This window comes from Nyctereutes procyonoides, unplaced genomic scaffold (genome assembly GCF_905146905.1).
Source record: "Nyctereutes procyonoides isolate TBG_1078 unplaced genomic scaffold, NYPRO_anot_genome, whole genome shotgun sequence".
Lineage (NCBI taxonomy): Eukaryota > Metazoa > Chordata > Mammalia > Carnivora > Canidae > Nyctereutes > Nyctereutes procyonoides.
Genome location: NW_026575042.1, coordinates 38,821,114 through 38,843,294, shown reverse-complemented (window position 1 = coordinate 38,843,294; position 22,181 = coordinate 38,821,114). Strand labels below are relative to the sequence as shown.

The 22,181-nt window shown below is 33.3% G+C and overlaps 1 protein-coding gene across 6 annotated transcripts in view; it reads right to left on the bottom strand.

The window, feature by feature from the left end:
- Nucleotides 1–22,181, bottom strand: part of TRPC1 (transient receptor potential cation channel subfamily C member 1) — a 65,944-nt gene that overhangs the window by 34,331 nt on the left and 9,432 nt on the right. For 2 of the 6 annotated variants that reach the window (XM_055321569.1, XM_055321568.1), the window contains exons 2-3: nt 21,298–21,452; nt 9,763–9,965 (exon numbers count right to left, since the gene is read on the bottom strand). In XM_055321569.1, coding sequence (XP_055177544.1) covers nt 9,763–9,965; nt 21,298–21,452 — 358 coding nt within the window. Of the gene's footprint in view, nt 1–9,762; nt 9,966–14,762; nt 14,865–21,297; nt 21,453–22,181 lie in introns of those variants that run through there. The other 4 variants (XM_055321567.1, XM_055321570.1, XM_055321571.1 and 1 more) reach the window with 4 other exon arrangements.

The window sequence follows — 22,181 nt, the reverse complement described above, 5'->3', positions numbered from 1 at the left end:
AATCATGCATAATGCATTTTTAAGAAAATAATATTTATGAAATCCAATTATAATTTAGCTGTTCAATAAAACAAGTATTACTGTATCTGAAGTATGGATTTCTAGAGATATTTGCCTACACCAAAACTGTCCAAAAATTTGAGAGAAATATATGTAACTAAGCAACTTATCTTTGTTTCCATCAATATGTCTACATTAATTAATTTCATCAGTTTATTTCTAAAAATTACTTTTGTATTAACCAACATTATCATACTCAAAATATATTAAGGATTAATGACAAAGTGAACAGCAAGAGTGACTGCTAGTGACAGTGGTAATCAATTGTGCTAGAGTAATAATGGAGTGCTGTTGTACGGAAAGTACTTTGATGTACCTAACAAATAATGAGGCTGCCTCACTTTATAAAATCTATCACTTTTGGTATTCAAAACACCATCAAAGTAATGATGGTGTGAAGAGGTAAGTGATTCTACTACACCAAAAATATGTATATAAGTGAACAAAATTACAGTTGACCATTGAACAACATGGGTTTGAACTGTGTGGGTTCACTTATATGTGGTTTTCTAAAATATAGTATAGTACTGTAAATGTATTTTGTCTTCTTTATGATTTTCTTTTCTCTAGCTTACTTATTATAAGAATATAGTACATAATATGTATAATATACAAAATATGTGTGAATTGACAGTTTGTGTTATTGGTAAGGCTTCTAGTCAACAGTAGGCTAATTAGTAGTTAAGTTTCAGCAGAGTTAAAAGATAGTAGATTTTAAACTGTATAAGGGGTTGGCACCCCTAACTCCCACATTGTTCAAGGGTCAACTATATTTTTAAAAATCAGCCATTTCAGGTCATTGAAAATTATCTATTGAGATCAATTATTGAAAAATTGCTAGAGCTTCAAGCAAGAATGGTTTGAATCTGTGGTCTTCTTGCCTGAGGCTACTTTGATCACCTCTGCCTCCCCAGTTCAGTCATGAAGAACTGCAGTTTTCCAGCCTGAAGATGGTAAATCTGTACTTTTGTGCTTAAAGGGGGGGAAGATCAATTCAGTGGAAAGCAAAAACCTCCAGCTCAGCTGGTTCAAAGAGTTGGACTTGGAGGAGATGAGCAAGGAAAATTTGCAGATTTATAAGACAAATCTTGGAGTCTGACTAGAGGCAAACAGCAGACCAATGAGAAACTTAACAGGGAGATCTTAGAAATGAAAAAAGCCATAAAATGACTCATATAAAGCTTTCAGAGATTTCTGGCTGACTAAAATATTAGATATATATGGAGAACATCAGATAGTTTGGTAATAAGAAAAAGACAAGGAACTATTGAGAAATGGCTTCAACTTTGACTATATTCCCCAACTAACCAGTAGACTCATCAAGAGACAGGACTCTTACAGTCTCAAAGTATATTAACATAAACTCCACCCAATCAGTGGCTCACCTATACAGATTCTGAAATGATCCTTAGGAATCAAACTAAAGATTAAAAATAATCAGGGTGCCTGAGTGTCTCAGTTAAGTGTTCAACTCTTTGGTATCAGCTCAGGTCATGATCTCATAGATTGTGGGATGAAGCCCTGCATCAGGCTCTGCACTCATTGAGGAGTCTCCTTGAAGATCTCTCCCTCTGCCCCTCCATCTAACTTATGTGTGTGTTCTTTCTCTAAAATAAAGAAACAAATCTTTTTCAAAAATAAGAATCAGGGCAGCCCAGGTGGCTCAGCGGTTTAGCACTGCCTTCAGCCCAGGGCATGATCCTGGAGATCCGGGATCGAGTCCCACGTCAGGCTCCCTGCATGGAGCCTGCTTCTCCCTCTGCCTGTGTCTCTGCCTCTCTCTGTGTGTGTGTCTCTCATGAATAAATAAATAAAATCTTTTTAAAAAATGAAAATCTTCTGTGCTTCAAAGTACATCATCAAAAAAGTGAAAAGGTAACTAATAGAATGTAAAAAAGATTTGCAAATCATGTATCTGATAAGGAATTCAGAATATATATTTAGAATATATATTAAAAAAAACTCTTGCAATTCAGCAATAAAAAGATAGATAACCAATCAAAAACTGGGAAACAGAAATGAATAGACATCTCCAAAAATGATAAGCAAATGACCAATAAGAACTTAAAATATACAATTTATATGAAATATCCAGAATAGGCAAACCTATAAGAACAGAAAGTAAATTTAGTGATATCTAGCAGCTGAGTGACTGCTAATTAATATAATGTTTTTCTTTTTTTTTTAAGATTTTATTTATTTATTCATGAGAGACAAAGAGAGAGGCAGAGACACAGGCAGAGGGAGAAGTAGGCTCCATGCAAGGAGCCCAATGCGGGACTCGATCCTGGGACTCTAGGATCATGCCCTGAGACAAAGGCAAACACTCAACTGCTGAGCCACCCAGGAATCCCCAATATAGTGTTTCTTCTTGAAGTGATGAAATGTTCTGGAATTCAATAATGATGGTCAATGTATAACTCTATGAATATTATAAAATGGTGAATTTTAAAATTTATGAATTTATCTCAATAAATTATAACTCAACAAAGTTATTTTAAAAATACAGTATATTCTCTGATCAGTTAATTTAGGAATTAAATTACAAATCACCAGTAGAAAAAAATCTGGGAACACCCCAAATATGTGAAAGTAAAATAGCACACTTTAACCCATGAATCAAGAGAATGAAAAGACAAGCTACAGGATAGGAGAAAATATTTGCAAAAAACATATCTGATAAAGGACTCTGCATATAAAGTATACAAAGAACTCTTAAAACTCAACAATAAGAAAACAAACAATCCAATTTAAAAATAGGCAAGAGATATGAACAGACATCTCACAAAAGAAAATATGCAGATGACAAATAAGCATATAGAGATGTACAATATCATACATCACTAGGGAACTGCAATCAAAGCAACAACGAGATACAAAACCATTTCATACCCATCAGAAAGGCTAAAATCCAAACCCTGACAGTATCAAATGCTAGTAAGGATATAGAGCAACATGAACCTTATTCATTGTTCTGAATGCTGAATGGTGCAGGTACTTTGCAAGACAGTTTGGCAGTTTCTTATAAAAGTAAACATATCCTTCACATATGATCCAGCAATCACACTTCTTAGTATTTATCTAATGAGTTGAAAACTTATGTCCACACGAAAACCTATACATGAATGTTTATAACAGCTTTATTCATAACTGCCAAAACTTGGAAGTAATCAAAATGTCTTTCAGTAGATGAACGGATGAACTGTAGCACCTTCCTACAATGGGGTACTGTTCAGTGTTAAAAAGAAATGTACTGTCAAGCCATGAAAACACATGAAGGAAACTTAAATGCATATTACTAAATGAAGGAAGTAATGTGAAAAGGCTACATATTGTATGATTCCAATTATGCCACATTACAGAGAAAAGTTAAAACCATTACAGAGATAGTTAAAAAAAAAAAATCAGTATTTGCCAGGGGTCTGGGGTGAGTGAGGGATAAATAAGTGTAATGTAGGGGATCTTTAGGGCAGTAAAACTATTTGCTATAATACTATAGATGCAAAACCCCAAACAGAAAATCCAAACCAAGAATTCAAGGCAAGGATATTCATTCTTACTAACTCACATTTAACATCACACTGGAGGTTACTAGGCAATGCAATAAGGCAAGAAAAATGAAGCCCTAAAGATTGGAAAAGAAGTAAAACTGTCTTTACCTACAGATGATATAATCTTATATATAAAAAATCTTTAGGAATCTAAAAAGCAAACAAACAAAAAACCCTATTAGAATAATTGAATTTAGCAAGATCACAAGATATAAAACCAGTATACAAAAAAAAATCTGTTTTATTTCTATATACTAGCAATGAACCATCTGCAAATGAAATTAAGAAAGCAATTCATGTGCAATATAATCAAAACAAAATACTTACGAATCAATTGTAAAAAAGAAGCAAAGACCTATACACTGAAGACTAGAAAACATTGCTGAAATTAGGAAAATCTAATAAAATGGAGAGATATACCATGTTTATAGGTTGAAAGACTTAATATTATTAAAATGGCAATTCTCTCCAAATTGGCTTAATGCAACCCCTCTTAAAAATCTAAGCAGGTGTTTTAAAAATTGATAACTCATTCTAAACTTTATTTGCAAACGCAAAGAACATAGTATAGCCAAAAATTAAAAAAAGATTTAAAATGACTTACATTACCTGATTTTATTTTACTTTGTTTCAAATTATATTTAAATTCCAGTTAGTTAAGATATAGTGTAATATTAGTTTCAGAAGTAGAATTTACTGAGTCATCACTTACCTATAATACCCAATGCTCTTCATAAGTGCCCTCCTTAATACTTATCACCCATTTAACCCACCCCCAGCCACCTCCCCTTGAGAAACTCTGTTTACTATAGTTAAGAATCTGTTTTATGGTTTGCATCTTTTTTTCCTTATGATGTTTCATTTCTGAAATTTTACATATAAGTGAAATCATATACATTATCTGACTTAAAAGCTTACTATAAAATTACAGTAATCAGGACAGACTGATATTGGTGTAATAGTCTTAAAGATTAATGGAATAAATTAGAGTCTAGAAATAAAACCACATATATGCTCAAATGATTTCTAAGGTGTAAAGGTAATTTACTGCCCCCAGTAAACAATATTCTTTAACAAATGATGCTAGAACAGGGATCCCTGGGTGGCGCAGCGGTTTGGCGCCTGCCTTTGGCCCAGGGCGCGATCCTGGAGACCCAGAATCGAATCCCACTTTGGGCTCCCGGTGCATGGAGCCTGCTTCTCCCTCTGCCTGTGTCTCAGCCTCTCTCTCTCTCTCTCTGTGTGACTATCATAAATAAATAAATAAATAAATAAATAAATAAATAAATACAAATGATGCTAGAACAAATGATGGGATAGGCAAAAAATTAAAAAAGAACTTAGATCCTTATTTCACACATACACAAAAAATTATTCAAAATAGGTTATAGACTTAAATGTAAATTGTACAACTGTAAAATTTCTAGAAGAAAACAGGAGAAAGTCTTTGTGACCTTGGTTTGGCAAATATTTCATACATATGACATAAGAAACAATCTACAAAAGGCAAAAATGATAAAACGGGCCTCATCAAAATATAAAGTTTTGCTCTTCAAAAGACACCAAGAAGAAAATGAAAAGACAAGTCACAGACTGTAAGAAGTCATTTGCAAAACATTTATCTGATAAAGGATTTGTGTCTAGAATATACAAAGAACTTTTGCAACTTAATAAAACAAACAACTCAATTTTTAAAAATAAGCAAAAAATTTGAATAGATATTTCATCAAAGAAGATACATTAATGGCCTATAAGCACATGATAAGATGCTTGATATTATAAGGCATAAGGGAAATTCAAATTAAAACCACAGTGAGATCAATTGTGGTTTACACTTCTGCTAAAATGGCTAAGATAAAAATAAAACGAAATATAAAGTCTTGAGTATGTAGAGGAATTGAAAACATCATACATCACTGGTGAGAATGTAAAATGATACAATCACTTTGGAAAACAGTTTAGCAATTACTTAAAAAGTTAAACATACACTTCCATACAACCCAGCAATTCCAATCCTGGGTATCTACCCAACAGAAATAAAACTATATGTCCACACAAAGACTTATATGTGAATGTTCACTGCCAAAAACCAGAAACAACTCAAATATCCATCAACTACTGAATGGATAAACAAAAGATTCATCCTTACAATGATATACTACCCAACAATAAAAAGGAATAAACTACTGATATATGCAATATGAATGAACCTCAAAATATTATGCTGAGAGAAGCTAAAGACATAAGTCAATATATTGTATGATTCTATTTATATGATATTTCTAGAAAAGAAAAAAACTATAGGTTTTAGACAGAAAAGAGATCTGTGGTTGCTTGGAGATAGGAATGGAAGCAGAGATTGACTATAAATGACCATGACAAAATTTGATCCAATGATGGAAATGATAGAATATTGGATTCTGTTGATAGTGTACACCTGTATACATTTACTATACCTGTATACATTTACTGCTAATCATTAATTTCCATATTTTTTTTAAAAACTTTTTTTGGGTGCCTGGGTGGCTCAGTTGGTTAAGCAGCTCAGGGGTCTGGGATCGAGTCCCATATTGGGCTCCATGATCACTGGGGAGTCTCCTTGAGGATTCTCTCTTTCCCTCTTTCTCTGCCTCCCCACTCCCCCAACCCCATTCATGGGTGTGTGCTCTCTCTCTCTCTCTCTCAAATAAATAAATCTTTAAAAAAATTTTTTTTTAAATAACTAGATAACTTTCTGGGGTATGGGTTATATCCACACCAAGAAGAATATGGGAATTTGCAATTCTACATTGTTCAAAATACTTCTAAGACAGTAATTTCATATGGTTCAACCTAAATATTTGGACAACCATAAGAATTGGAGTAGACGAAACAACATTAATATCAATAGGCAAAATTAATGAAATAGGGGAGGAATCTTGAATGGAATCTGTATAGACAGAAATCAGGACAGGAAATTTCAAACTTCAACATGTAACTGATGGAGACTAGTTTCCAATCTAACACTGCAGTCAAGAGTCACATTTCTAACCAATTAGAATTTTGGTCATTAAGGAGCAGATATAGACCCTCAAACTGATCATACTGGTTAGCTCCAGAGACAGGAGGAAAACTGACTGGGGAATGTCCAAGGTTAAATTAGAATTTTCACAGGGATTTGAAGATTTATTCACCTATTACTTGTGTAGTTAAAAAATAAATAGCTTTCACATAAATGAATTCCATATCCCTAATATTACTCTAGCCTCATAGTTCACTGATTTTCTCAATACCAAATCCTACTCTTCTAGTTAAATTGTACAAATTCTATTGCTTTCAAGGGTGAAGTGGGGGGATCCCTGGGTGGCGCAGCGGTTTGGCGCCTGCCTTTGGCCCAGGGCGCGATCCTGGAGACCAGGGATCGAATCCCATATTGGGCTCCCGGAGCATGGAGCCTGCTTCTCCCTCTGCCTATGTCTCTGCCTCTCTCTCTCTCTCTCTCTCTCTGTGACTATCATAAATAAATAAATTTAAAAAAAATTTTAAAAAAAAGGATGAAGTGGGTAATAATATGAGTAAAGTTAACTGTACTTTGGGCTTACAGGCATTCAAACTCAAAACTATAAAAATCACTGTGCAGTTTATTTATTTTATTTTATTTTATTTATTTTATTTTATTTTTTTATTTTATTTTATTTTATGTTTATTTATGATAGTCACAGAGAAAGAGAGAGAGAGAGAGGCAGAGACATAGGCAGAGGGAGAAGCAGGCTCCATGCACCGGGAGCCCGATGTGGAATTCGATCCAGGGTCTCCAGGATCGCGCCCTGGGCCAAAGGCAGGCGCCAAACCCCGCTGCACCACCCAGGGATCCCCCACTGTGCAGTTTAAACAAAGCATTTCTTTTTTTTTTTTCTTTTTAACAAAGCATTTCTTGACTTAAAAACTTTGTCTTCCTTTCATAGATAATAAAGATTTCATACCTTCCCTTAAAATTACTTTAAATTTTACACCACATCAAATAATTGAGACTAAAACCAAATCACAGCAATTAATGAAAATGTTTTTTCTAAACTACAATGGTCCATTATCTTTCCCTACTTCATTTAAAATTACCACCCGGTTGGGATGCCTGGGTGGCTCAGTTAGTTAAGCATCTGCCTTTGGCTCAGGTCATGATCTCAGGATCCCTGGGATGGAGCCTCTTGTCAGACTCCTTGCTCAGCGGGGAGTCTGCTTCTCCCTCTTCCTCTGTTCATGCTCTCTCCCATCTCTCCCTCAAATAAATAAATAAAATCTAAGTAAGTAAATAAATAAATAAATAAATGAAAATTATTACCCCTAGACCTGATCGACACCTAGAACTGCAGCATCTCTAAAATTTAAAAGCCAAAAACTTTATAAATACAGGTTGCCTCACTTCCTCATTGCCAGTATATTGGCTTCTCAAGATCATCAAAACCTTTACCCATATCTCTTTTTACTCATTTTGTTAGCTTCCTTTTCTTCAGCAAGTCTACTTAGCAATTCTTAGAAATGACTTATAGCCAGAGCATTTTGATATTCACTATAACTGTTTTCCTAAATATCAATAACAAATTCTCTAAAACTTTTCTGTAAATACACCACACTGCTCAATGTTCCCTAAATAAACCACAATCAAATACTGTATTTTCTGCATAAAACAAACTTCTTATTTAAAAAAAAAAATGTATTTATTTGTTTGAGGGGGGATGCGGTGGAGGGGTAGGAGGAGAGAGAATCTCAAGCAGACTCCCCACTGAGCACAGAGCCAACACGGAGCTGCAATTCATGACTCTGAGATCATCTCCTGAGCCAAAATCATGAGTTGGAGGCTTAACCAACTAAGCCACTTAGGTGCCCCTCTTCTTTTTTATTCATACCCAAAGACCAAGCTCAAGCCACAGCTCCTTTAAAAGCTTACAGAACAAAGCTTTTTCCCCATCTGAAACCAAGGCAGACTTAGTGTTCTTTCTAGCCCCAACTCCTCCAACCTCAGCTGCTTCAACTATATACATATTTAATAAGCATACAATTTGGAAATATTTATATTTAATATTAATGAAGAAGTTTAAAACTAGAAGAAGCCTTAAAGATCATTTCTTATTGTCATTTTACAGACTAGTCATTTTAAAACCTAAAAGGTAAATGATATAGCCATAGCTTTCAACCAGATCTTATAAAAAAACCAACACAGGTCTTACTGTAAATAAACTTAAAAACAGAAAAACTTTCTAGTCCAACCTCTGCAAATAAACATTAAATTGATTCCCAGGAGACTTTCTCCATTTATGGATCTGTGACTGTCAATCCACCAAAGATCTCTCCTTAAGGTAAGGAAGGAGTGAGGGTGAATAGCTTGCAGTTTTAAAGCTAATTTCACATACTATAAAAACAGTCTGTCAATGGGCTGCTTAGGAATTCCAGACCAGTGCTCACTTCAGCAGCACATATACTAAAAATAGGACTTCCAGACCATATTTTCTACAGTACATGTTACACTTGATATAATTTCAACTATATTTGATTACTATATAGATTATATATAGTATAAGTATAAAGGTTTATGCTAAAAATTAGATTCTCAAGTCTAGCCCAAAACCGTATACAACATGCCCACGTGCATGATTTTGCTCAACCTGTCCAAAATGGGGTACTTTCTTATTCATTTTCTCCTCAGTTGTTCTTAATATTTCAACTAAGGAGAAAGGGAAGAGAAGGAGACTTAAATATTGTGTGGGAGGGGAAGTAAGAGGCATAACAAGTCAAAAATTAAGTCAGATGGAAAATACTTATTTTCTTATAAATAAGAAGGGATATCTCCATTCCTTTTACTATTTGGAAATTCTCTTAAATTAATAAATAAACTCTGATTTAAAAAAGCATATAGTGTCTTCATGCCCCACCAGCAGAAGTATGAGGTAAACCTTATTCATAATTTGAAGGATTTTCCAAATTATGCATCATTTAGTAAATATTTCTAAAAAAGTGTAAAACTCATATTAAGCAAACAAACGAAAAGTTTAGCTTTCATAAGCCATTACGCTACCATATTTCTTAAAAGGTGCATAGAAAGAAAAATAACAAAAATCTCACTGATATACACTTTACTGTATCACACACCTATTTATCAAAACCTTAATTTTCTAACCTGGAATGTCGGAGGCTGTCCTTTTTGTTTTTTGCAGAACACAATGTGCATTCACAGCCAACTGCATGGGGCTTGGGTAGAGATACATCCTGTTTCAACAGCATTGTAAGAATTTCATAGTTGTTACGATGAGCAGCTAAAATAACAGGTGCAACATCCATAGTTGTTGAATATTCAGGATTCTGAATTCGCTCCATTAATTTCTGAAAAATATTTATATAAATGTTCAAAATTATTATTTGTGACTTCAAAACAACATATTTATCTGAAAATAAAATGAAAAAAATCAGAAGGTACAAAGAATATAAGAATCATTTTTTAAAAAAATGATAACATTTTGCCAGTACTAAATATTTTTCAGAACCTGAAAACTCAATTTTAATTAATAAATGCAATATAATCACGACAGACAAAAATCTTCAACATTCATACAACTAGAGTTTTTTTTCCCTAATAAAAAAGAAGTAAGGATAGATAGAAAAATACTTTAGGAAAAAGTGTTTAGTTTTCTCAAGATTATGGAAACATGCATGACAAGGATAAAGACAAGAATTGTAGAAAAAGAATATAAAAGAAAAAAGAGAAATGTTAAAAACAGGCAGAGTATATATATATAAATCATGAGAAAAACTTAAAAATTCCACCTCCGTGGCAAATCTTGCCAAATTAATAGCAATGAAACTGCTTGAAAGAAATAAGTAAATAGGAAGCACTCTTCATTCTGTATAATTCTCTACATATTCCCAATCAATACCTATACTATTTCCTGTTAAAATGCACAAAAACACTAACAATCATAACCACTATTTATGAGTCCTAGAACTGTCAAGCACTTTACATTTATTATCTCATTCAATCCCCACAATAGCTTGCAAAATTGAATGGAGAAACTGAGGCTCAGAGAAATTAATGTGCCCAAGCTACAAAACAAGAGTGGCAAAATGCAGATCAGGACTCAGGCTTGTATTACACCAGAGCCTGAGCTGCTTTCCCTACGTGGGCTCATGGGCCTGGTGATGGCATGACATGAGGAAAGAAACATTAGTAAATAAAGAATCAGGGTTAAATAAAAACGTTGATAATTTTATGACTGTTGCATATTCTTCCCAATACTTCTCACTTTTTTACATGGGTTTTCCTGAGAGTTGTTTGATTCCATTGTATAAGCTTATCAAGTTCACAGGGGGTTTTTTTTGGTAATTTTTATTAACATCATAAAAGTAGTATACACATATTACAAAATATCTGAAAAATACAGAAAAGCAGAAAGAATAAATAAAAATTCCCATATCCCTACTATGCAAAACACATTTTACAATATCTCCTTCTAGTCTTTTATTATACTTCCTTTTAAGGACATCTTTGGCATAAGTGATTTGGCATCAATGATTAAAAACAATGGTCCATAATATTTTGAAATTCAAGGACCCTTCTAATAATATCAAAAAACTACAGCCCAGAATTTCTGGGAAATAAAATTCATATATAGAATTTAGCATGTAATTTAAGAAAATTCATAGACCTTTGTTCAAGATATTTTGTTTTGCTTATTTAAATAACACTACCAAAAACATCTTTATGAATATAGCTTTTTGAAATTTAGGATAAACTCATTAACCACAGAACACCTGAAGTGCAATTATAGCTCTAAAGGTGATGAACAGTTTTGGAGCTTTTACTATATATGTTAGTAAAGTTTTTTTCAGTTTATATTATCAATAATATAAGAATGTACCCATTTCACACTCAAGGTTTACTCACCAGCACTAGGCATGGTCATTCTCAATTTATGAATGAAAAAAAATATGAAACATTCATTTACTCTCCTTTGATTACTGGTTAAGTTTAATATTTTCTGACATACGTAGTTTTTTCCCCTTCTTTTATGAATAGTTTCTTTATATAGTTCCCATTTATTTATTGGGAACCTCAAATCAATGAATTTATTTAAAAATTTAGCTCTTTTCTCCCCTTTATAACTGGTTATACAAAGAGAAGAAAATTGTATTTAAATAATGTCTTTATTTTTCCTAAAGAAAAAACATACTTGACTACATGAAAAACATTAGAAGATTAAAATTCGTAATTTCACTGTTCATAATATAACCTACATACTATCAAAAAAACCCCACCTGTATCTGAAAGCCAAAATTTGTCATAAGAATTTTAATAAGCTAAAAATATAAAATGAATTCACTGAAATGATTAAAAAAAGTATATAAAAATATTTGACATTGCCTGTCAAAAAGAATTAGGGCTGTTAAAATGTGATCTTGCCATCACTAGAAGTACTCAAGCCAAGGCTGGATAGCCCTTTTCATTAGAGATGAAATACAAAGTGTTCTCTCTGGCAGTGTTCTCTCACTGCCAGAGCCTTAAAACTCAAGAGTTGACTGGTCGTGCTAATGGTGATGAATTAATGTCAGTCAGTTGCTCCAATATCCTAGCATTCTACACTCTACCCTCCCTGCCAAGAAAATAAAAGGGTAAAAAGGCTACATGGTGGAATAAGTATACCATAATCTAACCGTGACTACAAGACAGATGAAAGAGAAAGTTGAATAGAATTCTAGATATTTCTGATCATTTGGCAGGGGCTATATTCTTAGCCCTTTTTTCTCTGCTCCTGTTGGTTTCTTAAAACCACTTAAACTACTTGGTACTATCCTCTGTAGAAAGTCATGCTTACACAAACTTTGTAATACCTTAATGAAAGCAAAATGTTTCAGTTAATATATGAGAAAGTATGCAAATTAGCAGAACTTCTCACTGATCAGATAATGGTAGATAATTCACAACTAATTTATAATTTTTTCTTTTCTTTTTAAGATTTTATTTATTTATTCATGAGAGACACAAAGAGAGGCAGAGATATAGGCAGAGAGAGAAGCAGGCTTCCTACGGGAAGCCTGATGCAGAACTTGATCCCAGGACTCCAGGATCAGAATCTGAACCAAAGGCAGATCCTCAACCACTGAGGCACCAGGTGCCCCTATAATTCTTTCTTAAAACAATTTTTTTCTTCAGAGGATAGCCAGTTTACACTACCAGCAATTATTTAAATGGCTTGTTTCACTACATCCTCACTTTAAATTTTGACATATAACAAATATCTCATTTTTAAAGCAGAATTTGGTTATTAGTGACTACCTTTCTAATTACAAAAGCAATATAGAAAAAGGGTTTAAGAAAAAATATCCTTGGGATGCCTGGGCGGCTCCGTGGTTGAGCTTCTGCCTTCGGCTCAGGACATGATCCTGGAGACCTGGGATCGAGTCCCACGTTGGGCTCCCTGTAGGAAGCCTGCTTCTCTCTATGCCTGTGTCTCTGCCTCTCTCTCTCTGTCTCTCATGAATAAATAAATAAAATCTTAAAAAAAAAATCCTTATTTTAGCAATGAGTTGACTGCTGTTAGGTACCATTTTGCTACATTTCCATTCAGTTCCTTGTCTGTACATGTTTTTAACCTCATATTATATGTCCAGATCATATTGTATGTCCAGTTTATTACTCCCATTTTTTCACTCCCTATGTTATATTTGTTCAGGTTCCTAAATATTCTTTTAAAAATGCCATTTTAATATATATGTAATTTTTATAGTATTTCCAGTCTTTTATTTGGGAATGTTTAAATTGGGTTACATGGATTTTTCATTGCAATAAGATCACAATTAACTTTTTTCTCCCCATTTCTGGCCAGTTCCTAAAGGAAGAAACACTAAGTTTAAGAATATGAGCACTTTCTTGTTTATGAGACACTCTGCCAAACTGCTTTCCAAAATACCCTTACCTACCCTGTTATTAGACTGTACTACTCCCTTGCCATCAATGATAATTATTTTTTAAGATCTTTGCTAATTTGCATTATCAACAATAACCAAATTATGGAAAGTCAAATGTTCATTGACTGATGAATGAATACAGAAGACGTTACTGAGTCATCAAAAAGAATGAAATCTTACCATTTGAAATATGGATGGAGCTAGAGCATATTATGCTAAGCAAAATGAGTCAGTCAAGAAAGATAAATACCATATGATTTCACTCACATGTGGAATTTAAGAAAAAAAAACAGATGAACATATAGGAAGGGGAAAAAAGGAGAGAGGAAAATGAACCATAAAAGACTAATTACAGAGAACAAACTGAGGGTTGATGGAAGGAGGTGGGTGGGGGATGGGCTAGATGTGTGATGGGTATTAAGGAGGGCACTTGTGATGAGCACTGGGTGGTATATGTAAGTGATGAATCACTGAATTCTACTCCTGAAATCAATACTGCCCTGTATGTTAACCAATTAAAATTTAAATAAAGAAATAAAATAAATAAATCTTTGCTAATTTGATAAGTAAAAATTAGTATTTCATATTTTATTAGTAGTGAGTTTTAATATCTTATATTTTCTTTTCTGAGATTTTTTTTCAAGTCTTTTTCTGATTTTGGTATTTTTCATCAATTTGTCAATTATTAGGATTATGAATTTGTGATATATGTTGAAAATATCTTTTGCCAGTTTTCCATTTTCTTTCTAAATTTTGTTTGATGTTTGAACTCCAGAAATTTAATTTCTATCTAGCCAAAGGCTGTGCCATTGCTTTTTATGATTTTTGTTGTTTTTATGTTTAGAAAGTCTTTCCACTCATAATCAGTTAAACATTCACCTATATTTTCTTCCAGTTTTATGGTTTCATTGTTTATATTTAATTCCTAACTCCATTTGGAAGCTAATCTGTATTTCCAACCTAACCTATAGAATGCTCGAAACTAAAAATACTCGTCCACACTGACAAATTTATGAAAATATCACTAATTTTAAAGGTGTCCTGAAAGCAAAATTAATTATTGTTGCAAGTGTCTACTTACTTTAAGGCAATATTTTACAGATTAAAAAAATCTATTTCTTTAAAACAAAATAAATTTGGGGGAAGAAAAAATGGGAATGGGTCAGGAAATCTATTTGGTTTAAAAATCCAAATTAATAAATATTTAAGAGTACTAACTACTATAGTTGGTCTTGATGATCGTTTTGGTCGATGATTAAGTAGTATATCAACAGCTCCCACTACTTCAGAGTCGATTGCCACCAAAAGTGCATCTGCGGACTTTAAAAAAAAAAAAAGGTTAAAAATGAAAATGGAGGATAAAAAGGTAAACTATTTATTTTCACTAATTCATAAATAAAACTATCTTTAAATTTAAACTGTATTATGTACAGTAACACTACATTTTTAAAAATGTAGACTGTCCAAATAGTACATTTGCTTGACTTAGCCTTATTTTTGTGTACCTTAATACACACAAATTTCTGTCCTGGTTTCACTGCATAAGCTAGTAAAAAAAAATAAATAAACAAATGCTTGCTAGAAGGGTTTATTAATGGAACAGTGTGATCCATGGAGTATTTAAAGCTGAATTTTTTTTCAAGGCCTTTATTTTTGATCTTTGAACCAAAAAAATTTTAACATTCCAGATCTATTAAAGGAATTGCCAAGAACTATTACTATGAGTAAAGGATTATATTCAACCTAATAAAAATGATCATCAATGCAACCATGAGGTTAAGGGGAGCCCTCTGATCTCAACTTTAAAATATACATAGCTGACTGAAATGTTTCAAATTTGACATTAATATTAGCAATCTTATCAAGCAAAAAGCTGCAAAAAACTAAGCTACCAATGTCCTTAGAGGCAATAGGGAGAAGTGACTTTATAGCTTTACTCCCAAACTATAGCTCATTTTGAAACTCTAACTTTGACAGGAGGAAAAAGTAAATAGAAGCTGAGCATTTGGGACTTTCCAACACTGTAACAATGTCTACAGTTCTATTATGATACTTGGCAACTGTGACATCAGGTTTTTGGGTTTCTTTTTGTTTTATTCTATTTTGTTTTGTTTTAAGGAAAACCATAAAGGCAGAAGGAAAACAGGAGATAAATAATAATTTAACCTAAGAAAATACCCTATTTTCTATCTGTATATTTTAAGAACTGTTATAATCTTTAACAACCATTTACATCAACATTCTCTCTTGAAAATGAAACTATATCAGATCTTTAGTATTCTTGGAGCTGAAAAGAATAAAACTTCCATATACTTTATCCAGATGTCAAAAAGAGGACTAAAAAGGACAGACTTTATCTAGATATCTAAAAATAGGCCTAAGTACCCCAAAGAAAGAATTGGGGGCCACATTCAACCACTAGGAACTGCTTATGTATTCCCATAGGAAAAACTCCCCACCCCATTGAGAAATTTATTTTTTAATCCCTTAAAACTTTTAGGGTTCACTGGGCTGTAGCCTATTCTATAAATCTAGCACCATTATTCCTCTGCTTTGCAAACATTTCTCTTCAATTTTTACCATACTTGGTCAGGTGAAGCAAACAAAAAGAATTATGTGTTCATTACTACTAAACATTTCATTTATGATAAATTTTAACCTTTAAACCTAACTACAGTAATGCCACTGCTAAGTCAAAACACCAGTCAACTCCAACTGTCTGAAAACATAGCCATGGATCCAACTGTAAATTTCAAAAAAAAAAACAAAAAAACAAAAAAAAAAAAAAACCTGTGTTGAGCTGTCACTAACTTTATGGGCACTACTTCCCAGAAGTCAACCACAGACTTAGTGTTGTCTATAAATGACGGATAACTGGCTTTCCCAAGAATTCTTTAGGTCTTTACTTAATAAGGAAACAGCTAAAAGGAAACTAAAAAAGTAGAAAGAAATGAAGAAAAAATTGCTAAAAGCTGACTACTAAAAGATAAAATATCAGTATAGCAAAACAACTATCAATACAGAGCAGTTAGAAGCAATTTAATGGAAGGACAAACATGTTAATAGTTTCAGATTACACAAAGCAAAGTAAAAGAATTATATTCTCAAAGATAACCACTTATGGTAAAATTAAATTATATTCAGATACACTAGTGAAGAATAAAGAAAGATTCATATTAAATCTTTCAATGCTTAAAAGGATAAGCTTCAGGTATAAAAATATTTGTGTAAAAAACTCATGTAAATAAGGAGTTACCATTAACTTATTCTGCACAAATGGAATATAAATCAAAGGAAGTTCTGAATGAAAAAAAAGTTTTAGATTATTTTTAAAATATCTATAGGACAAAATGTCTTCATTAGTTTTGCTTCTCATTTTCTCACAAATATGACCATCCCTTATTAAAATTTATTCAACATATATACTTATTGTGTATTAATGATGTTGCTTGCTATATTCCTTCCCACCTTGGAAAATGTCTTCTCAACAATTCCCATACTCTTTCCTCTAGGCTCAGAGTAAGAAGCTTCTTATTTCCTTTCCAAAGCTAAGTTTTCCACCTTGGTATTCTATTTGGTACTCTTCTGACTTCTATAAGAACTTGGCCTTCATTTACAGAAATATCAGTCCTAGCCTCCATCTCCCAAAATATGAAATACTTCCTCATTCTTTGCTATCTTGACTTGATCTTGTCTTTCTCTTACCACTCAACTTTTCTTCCTCTCACTCTGTAAAACTTCCCAAACTCATGCAGATCATTTTCTCTAACTTTACTGATGCCAGTTTCAAAATTCAATGGCCTTTCCTACCCCTTCATTTTCTTTGATTTCTAAGCAACATATTAAAACTGCTCCTTTGGTTTTCACAATGCTACTACCCTAACTCCTTTAATCGAACTCTTTCCTTCTATTGCCTTTATTAATGTAGATGTTCCCTGAGAAAAAATCAGCACCAGACATTCACTCTCCTCTGTAATATCAACCACTTTTATGATGCAGGTGATAATCCTGTGTCCCCATGACTGCTGTATCTCTCCAGCCTGATCTCTCCTTAAAGATATAATTTCCATCTGTAGACTGCCTGATATTCCCAAAATAAACAAAGCTAAAACCTAAATTCACATTTCTTTGCCCCAACCTTGACTTAACTTCCTGTTTTTCTTTCATCCTTCTCCCAACCACCTATGTTTAAAATCTCCAAATTATCTTGGTCTGCTTTTCAATTCTCCCCTCCAAATTTAAATACTAAGTTCTATCAATTCTTCCTTCATAACATCTTTCACATCTGCCATTATTTTCTCTTATAGCTACTATAGTTCAGGCTTTAACCTCTTCATATCTAGATTACTATAAAAACTGCTCACTCAAGCTATAGCTTTCTCCACTTTCCATTTCTCAATCTATACTGAACACAACCACTAGAACACTTTTCCTAACATATCACTGGACACATCACATCCTTTCTCAAAACTCATTTAATGACCCCACTGTCTATAAACCCAGATTTCTTAGCCTGGCATTCAGGTCCTTTTCATTAGTTTTGTTTTAGTTATTTTTCCAGATATTTCCCACTACTATCAAACCCAAATATTTTGTTCAAAAGGCTAAGTCAGGGGATCCCTGGGTGGCGCAGCGGTTTGGCGCCTGTCTTTGGCCCAGGGCATGATCCTGGAGACCCGGGATTGAATCCCATGTCGGGCTCCCGGTGCATGGAGCCTGCTTCTCCCTCTGCCTGTGTCTCTGCCTCTCTCTCTCTCTCTCTGTGTGACTATCGTAGATTTAAAAAAAAAAAAAAGGCTAAGTCATCTCATTGTCTCAAAAATATACATTGCTCATGACTTTGTTAACATCCTTCCTCACAACCCCTGTGCTGGAGCTATCTACACATTTTTGAGAGTAGTTCTGGGTAGGAGGTAAAAGCATGGATTCTGGAGCCAGAACTTGGGTTCTAATTCCAGATCTGCTATTTGTGGAGTGTCTTCAGTCAAGTTACTTAACCTTTTTGTACCTTGGTTTCCTTCTGTATAATATGGAAATAATAGTACCGCATGGGGCTGTTGTGAGGGTTAAGGAAGTGAATATAGTTAAGGTTCCTGGCACACAGTAACACTATATAAATATTGGCAATTATTAATGTTCGAAGGCTGAGCTCAACTGACACTCTTCCATGAAAACCTGATAGCTCAATCCACAGTAAACTTCTCTTTTCTGCTTCCAAAACATCTACTGTAAAGTACAAAAGTTTAAGTATAAAACATGTTTTCTCAATAGTGACATTATTGACATTTGGGGCCAGATAATTCTTCATTGTGGACGCTGTCTTGTGTACTGTAGGATGTTTAGCACCACCCTTAGCCTCTACTCATTAGATGCCAGTAGTGATCCATCCCCCAAAGGTGGAACCAAAAATGTCTCCAGAAATTATCAAATGTCCCCTGAGGAGCAAAATTGTCCCACTGAGAGCCACTAGTATAACATAAGATAAAATACATGAAAGCACTTTGTAACCTCAAAGTAATATACAAGGGTCAAGTATTATTACCACTCAGCACTTATCAAATACACTTCTGCATTATTTAATTGGTTTGAAATTCACATGTACACAGTTGACCCTTGAACAACGCAGGGGCTAGGGGTACCCACCCCCCATATAATTGAAATTCTTCCTCCAAAACTCAACTACTAATAGCCTCCTATTGATCAAAGCCTTACCAATAACATAGTCAATTGACACATACTGTGTATGTTATATGTATTATATACTATATTCTTACAATAAAGTAATCTGGAGAAGAGAATATTAAGAAAATCATTAAGGAAGAGGAAATATTTACAGTTCTATATTGTAAAATATCCACATATAAGTGGACCCATGCAGTTCAAATCTGTATTGTTCAAGGGTCAACAATACTTTACCAACTTAGTTTTAATATCCTTTAGTACAGAACTCATGTTTTACTTATTCATTTCCACAATCACACCCAAAGGCCTTGGACAACTGTTGACTGATAGGTTAGACAGCGGTAACCTGAGACAGAACACAGTGAATTGGAAAGAGCATGGGATTTGCAATCAGAAGATAAAGCTCAAATCTTAGCTCTACCCTCACTTATTTTAGAACTTTGGGCAATTCATTAAAGTCTATGAGCCTCAGTTTTCTGATCTATAAAATGTAACATTTATATAGACTGGCTATGATGTTCAAATATGATCAGGAACCATGAGAAAGAACAATGTATATTGCAGAATTATTATATACACAGGATCATATATGTAAAAAGACAAAAATGATGATTATACCATAATACTTCATTTATCCAGAATCATTAGGATCTTTCTTTATACCCTTATTTTCTAGGTAACTGAAGCTTATGCCTTTAAGTGTTTAACTTTGAAATTTAAACTATTTTGATGGAAGTTTTCTGCTTTCAGAAGTACTATACACATTCTTCTTTCTTCTAAAACAATAGGTACTGAATATAATTTAACTTTTCCTTACTTGCTCTGGCCATTGTTATAAACATTAATTACCATTCTAACATACAACTCACTCAGAGATCATGAGATATGTAATGCTGTTGACCGCTTTATTAAAAAGAGTCAGAAGTACTGTATCTCATTTTGTTTCACTGCAGCCCTCATGCCCCTCTTGCCCCTCTAATTCTCTATAAAGACTAAGTATTGAAGCTTGTTAAAATTGAAGCAGGGCTCCAGTACTCCTATAACTAAAGTTCATAAATGGGAAACTTCATGGCAGCTACTGCTCAGAGATTTTTTTTACTTTCTGGTTCTCAGTGATGTTCTGGATAACTGAAATTGCTGAGAAGGCAATTTCTTTTTCTACTCTAAGTATGTGTACATAGAGCCAGTACGCATATATATATGCACACAATTAAAATGCACATAGAACTAACCTACTTATATTTTGAAATTTTTCTGTGAGTGCTTCCTGGTGCCACTCAAAATAAAAAAGTTTCATTAATTTGAAGCTACAACAGAGCAATCATGCTATTTAAAAGAAAAGGAAAGTGCTGGAATTCATGTGCTTCCATCATAAGTAAACCCAAAAGAAAAGAAAAATATTATTATTAAATTCCTTCAGAATCTCTTGACTGAATTCTTTCAAGACTTACATGCATGCCTGCTTTTCTACCTGAACTGATAGGAAGACAAACAGAAAGGTCTATATTTTCCAGTTAAAAAAAAAAATTTATTCATCTTTAATTGTAAACACTAAACTTCAGACAAAAAGGAAAAATTAATAAAAATTTCACAAGAGAAAACCAAAATCAAAGTGAAAATTGCATTGCGAGTCAGGAGCGTTTTGTTCTTATGTTTGTAAATTACATGAGCCACAGAACAACCTGTTCCCCTGACACTTCCAGAACACTTGTACTATTTTTAGATATATAACATAAATAGTAATATCATAAGTAATAAAAACAGTCATCTTTAATAAGTCATGATAATTTACCTCTGTGAGCTGTTATAAAACACTTAAGGGAGGAAAAAGTAAAAATTGGGAGAGAAAAGATAAATCAAGTCAAAACATACTTTCTTAAAAAGGCTTTTTTTGGGTTTGTTTTTGAAACTTTTAGTGGCTCAAGACAAAATAAAGGGTGAAAGAAAGATAAGGAAAAAAAAAGGAAGGAAAAAAGGAAGGGGAGATGAAAGGAAACTAGAAAGAAAGAAGACAACATGGCATATCTAACAGTACTTAGAAGCTACTGGATAGAATTATCTAGCCTTGTACCTGACAACCGTAGTCCAAAAGAAGCTGCAGTATATCCAAGTTTTCGTTTTCAATAGTTATGGTAACAGCATTTCTCCCAAGCACATCTACGCAATTTATGTTCAAGTCACCTGAACTGTTTTCCTCCAAAATCTTTTTAACCATATAATAGTCACCTAAATAACAATATACAAACATAATTTAATATCTAAGACATATTAGATAAGAATGACTGTAAAAACTTAGCCTGTTGATTTAAAAGAAAATTTAGAACCCTAATCTCATTTTTGTATATGGAAATGTACAAAGAAAATGTGAACATTTCCTGCTGAAAACTTTATCCTGAAATAGTATGTACATCAGTTGCAAACATAAAAAGTAGAAAAAATTTTAAATGTGCAGTTTGAAATAAAAGTTGTTAGTTTAAAATTCATAACTGATTGATTATAAGGAGAGAAATTTTTAGAAGATACTTAAAGCAATAAAGAATGTCCAAAAGTACAGACTGGAAAACTAGAAAAACAAGAAGCATAAAGGATTTAAGTTTTACATCTCAAATATGTAAACACATTTAATGGTACATAACAATGGTTAAAAATAAGATCTAATAATAAGCAGAGGCTAGTAAGAATTGGTTTTACAGGGGAAAACCTAGTTTGGAAAAGCAGTGTGAATGTATACATACTAGTAGGTATACACAGTAAGAGGGAAGGATGCCAGAAATTCCTTTCCTCTCCTCCTTACTCTCGCAACACATACATACATACACACCTCACATACATACATACATACCTACACACACGCACCCCTTATCTCATTAATGAACCTGTTTACATTACCAGGGAATATTTAGCTCACAAAACTCCAAGGCAGGACTAGGATCAATGCTGGTAAAGCTGAAGAGA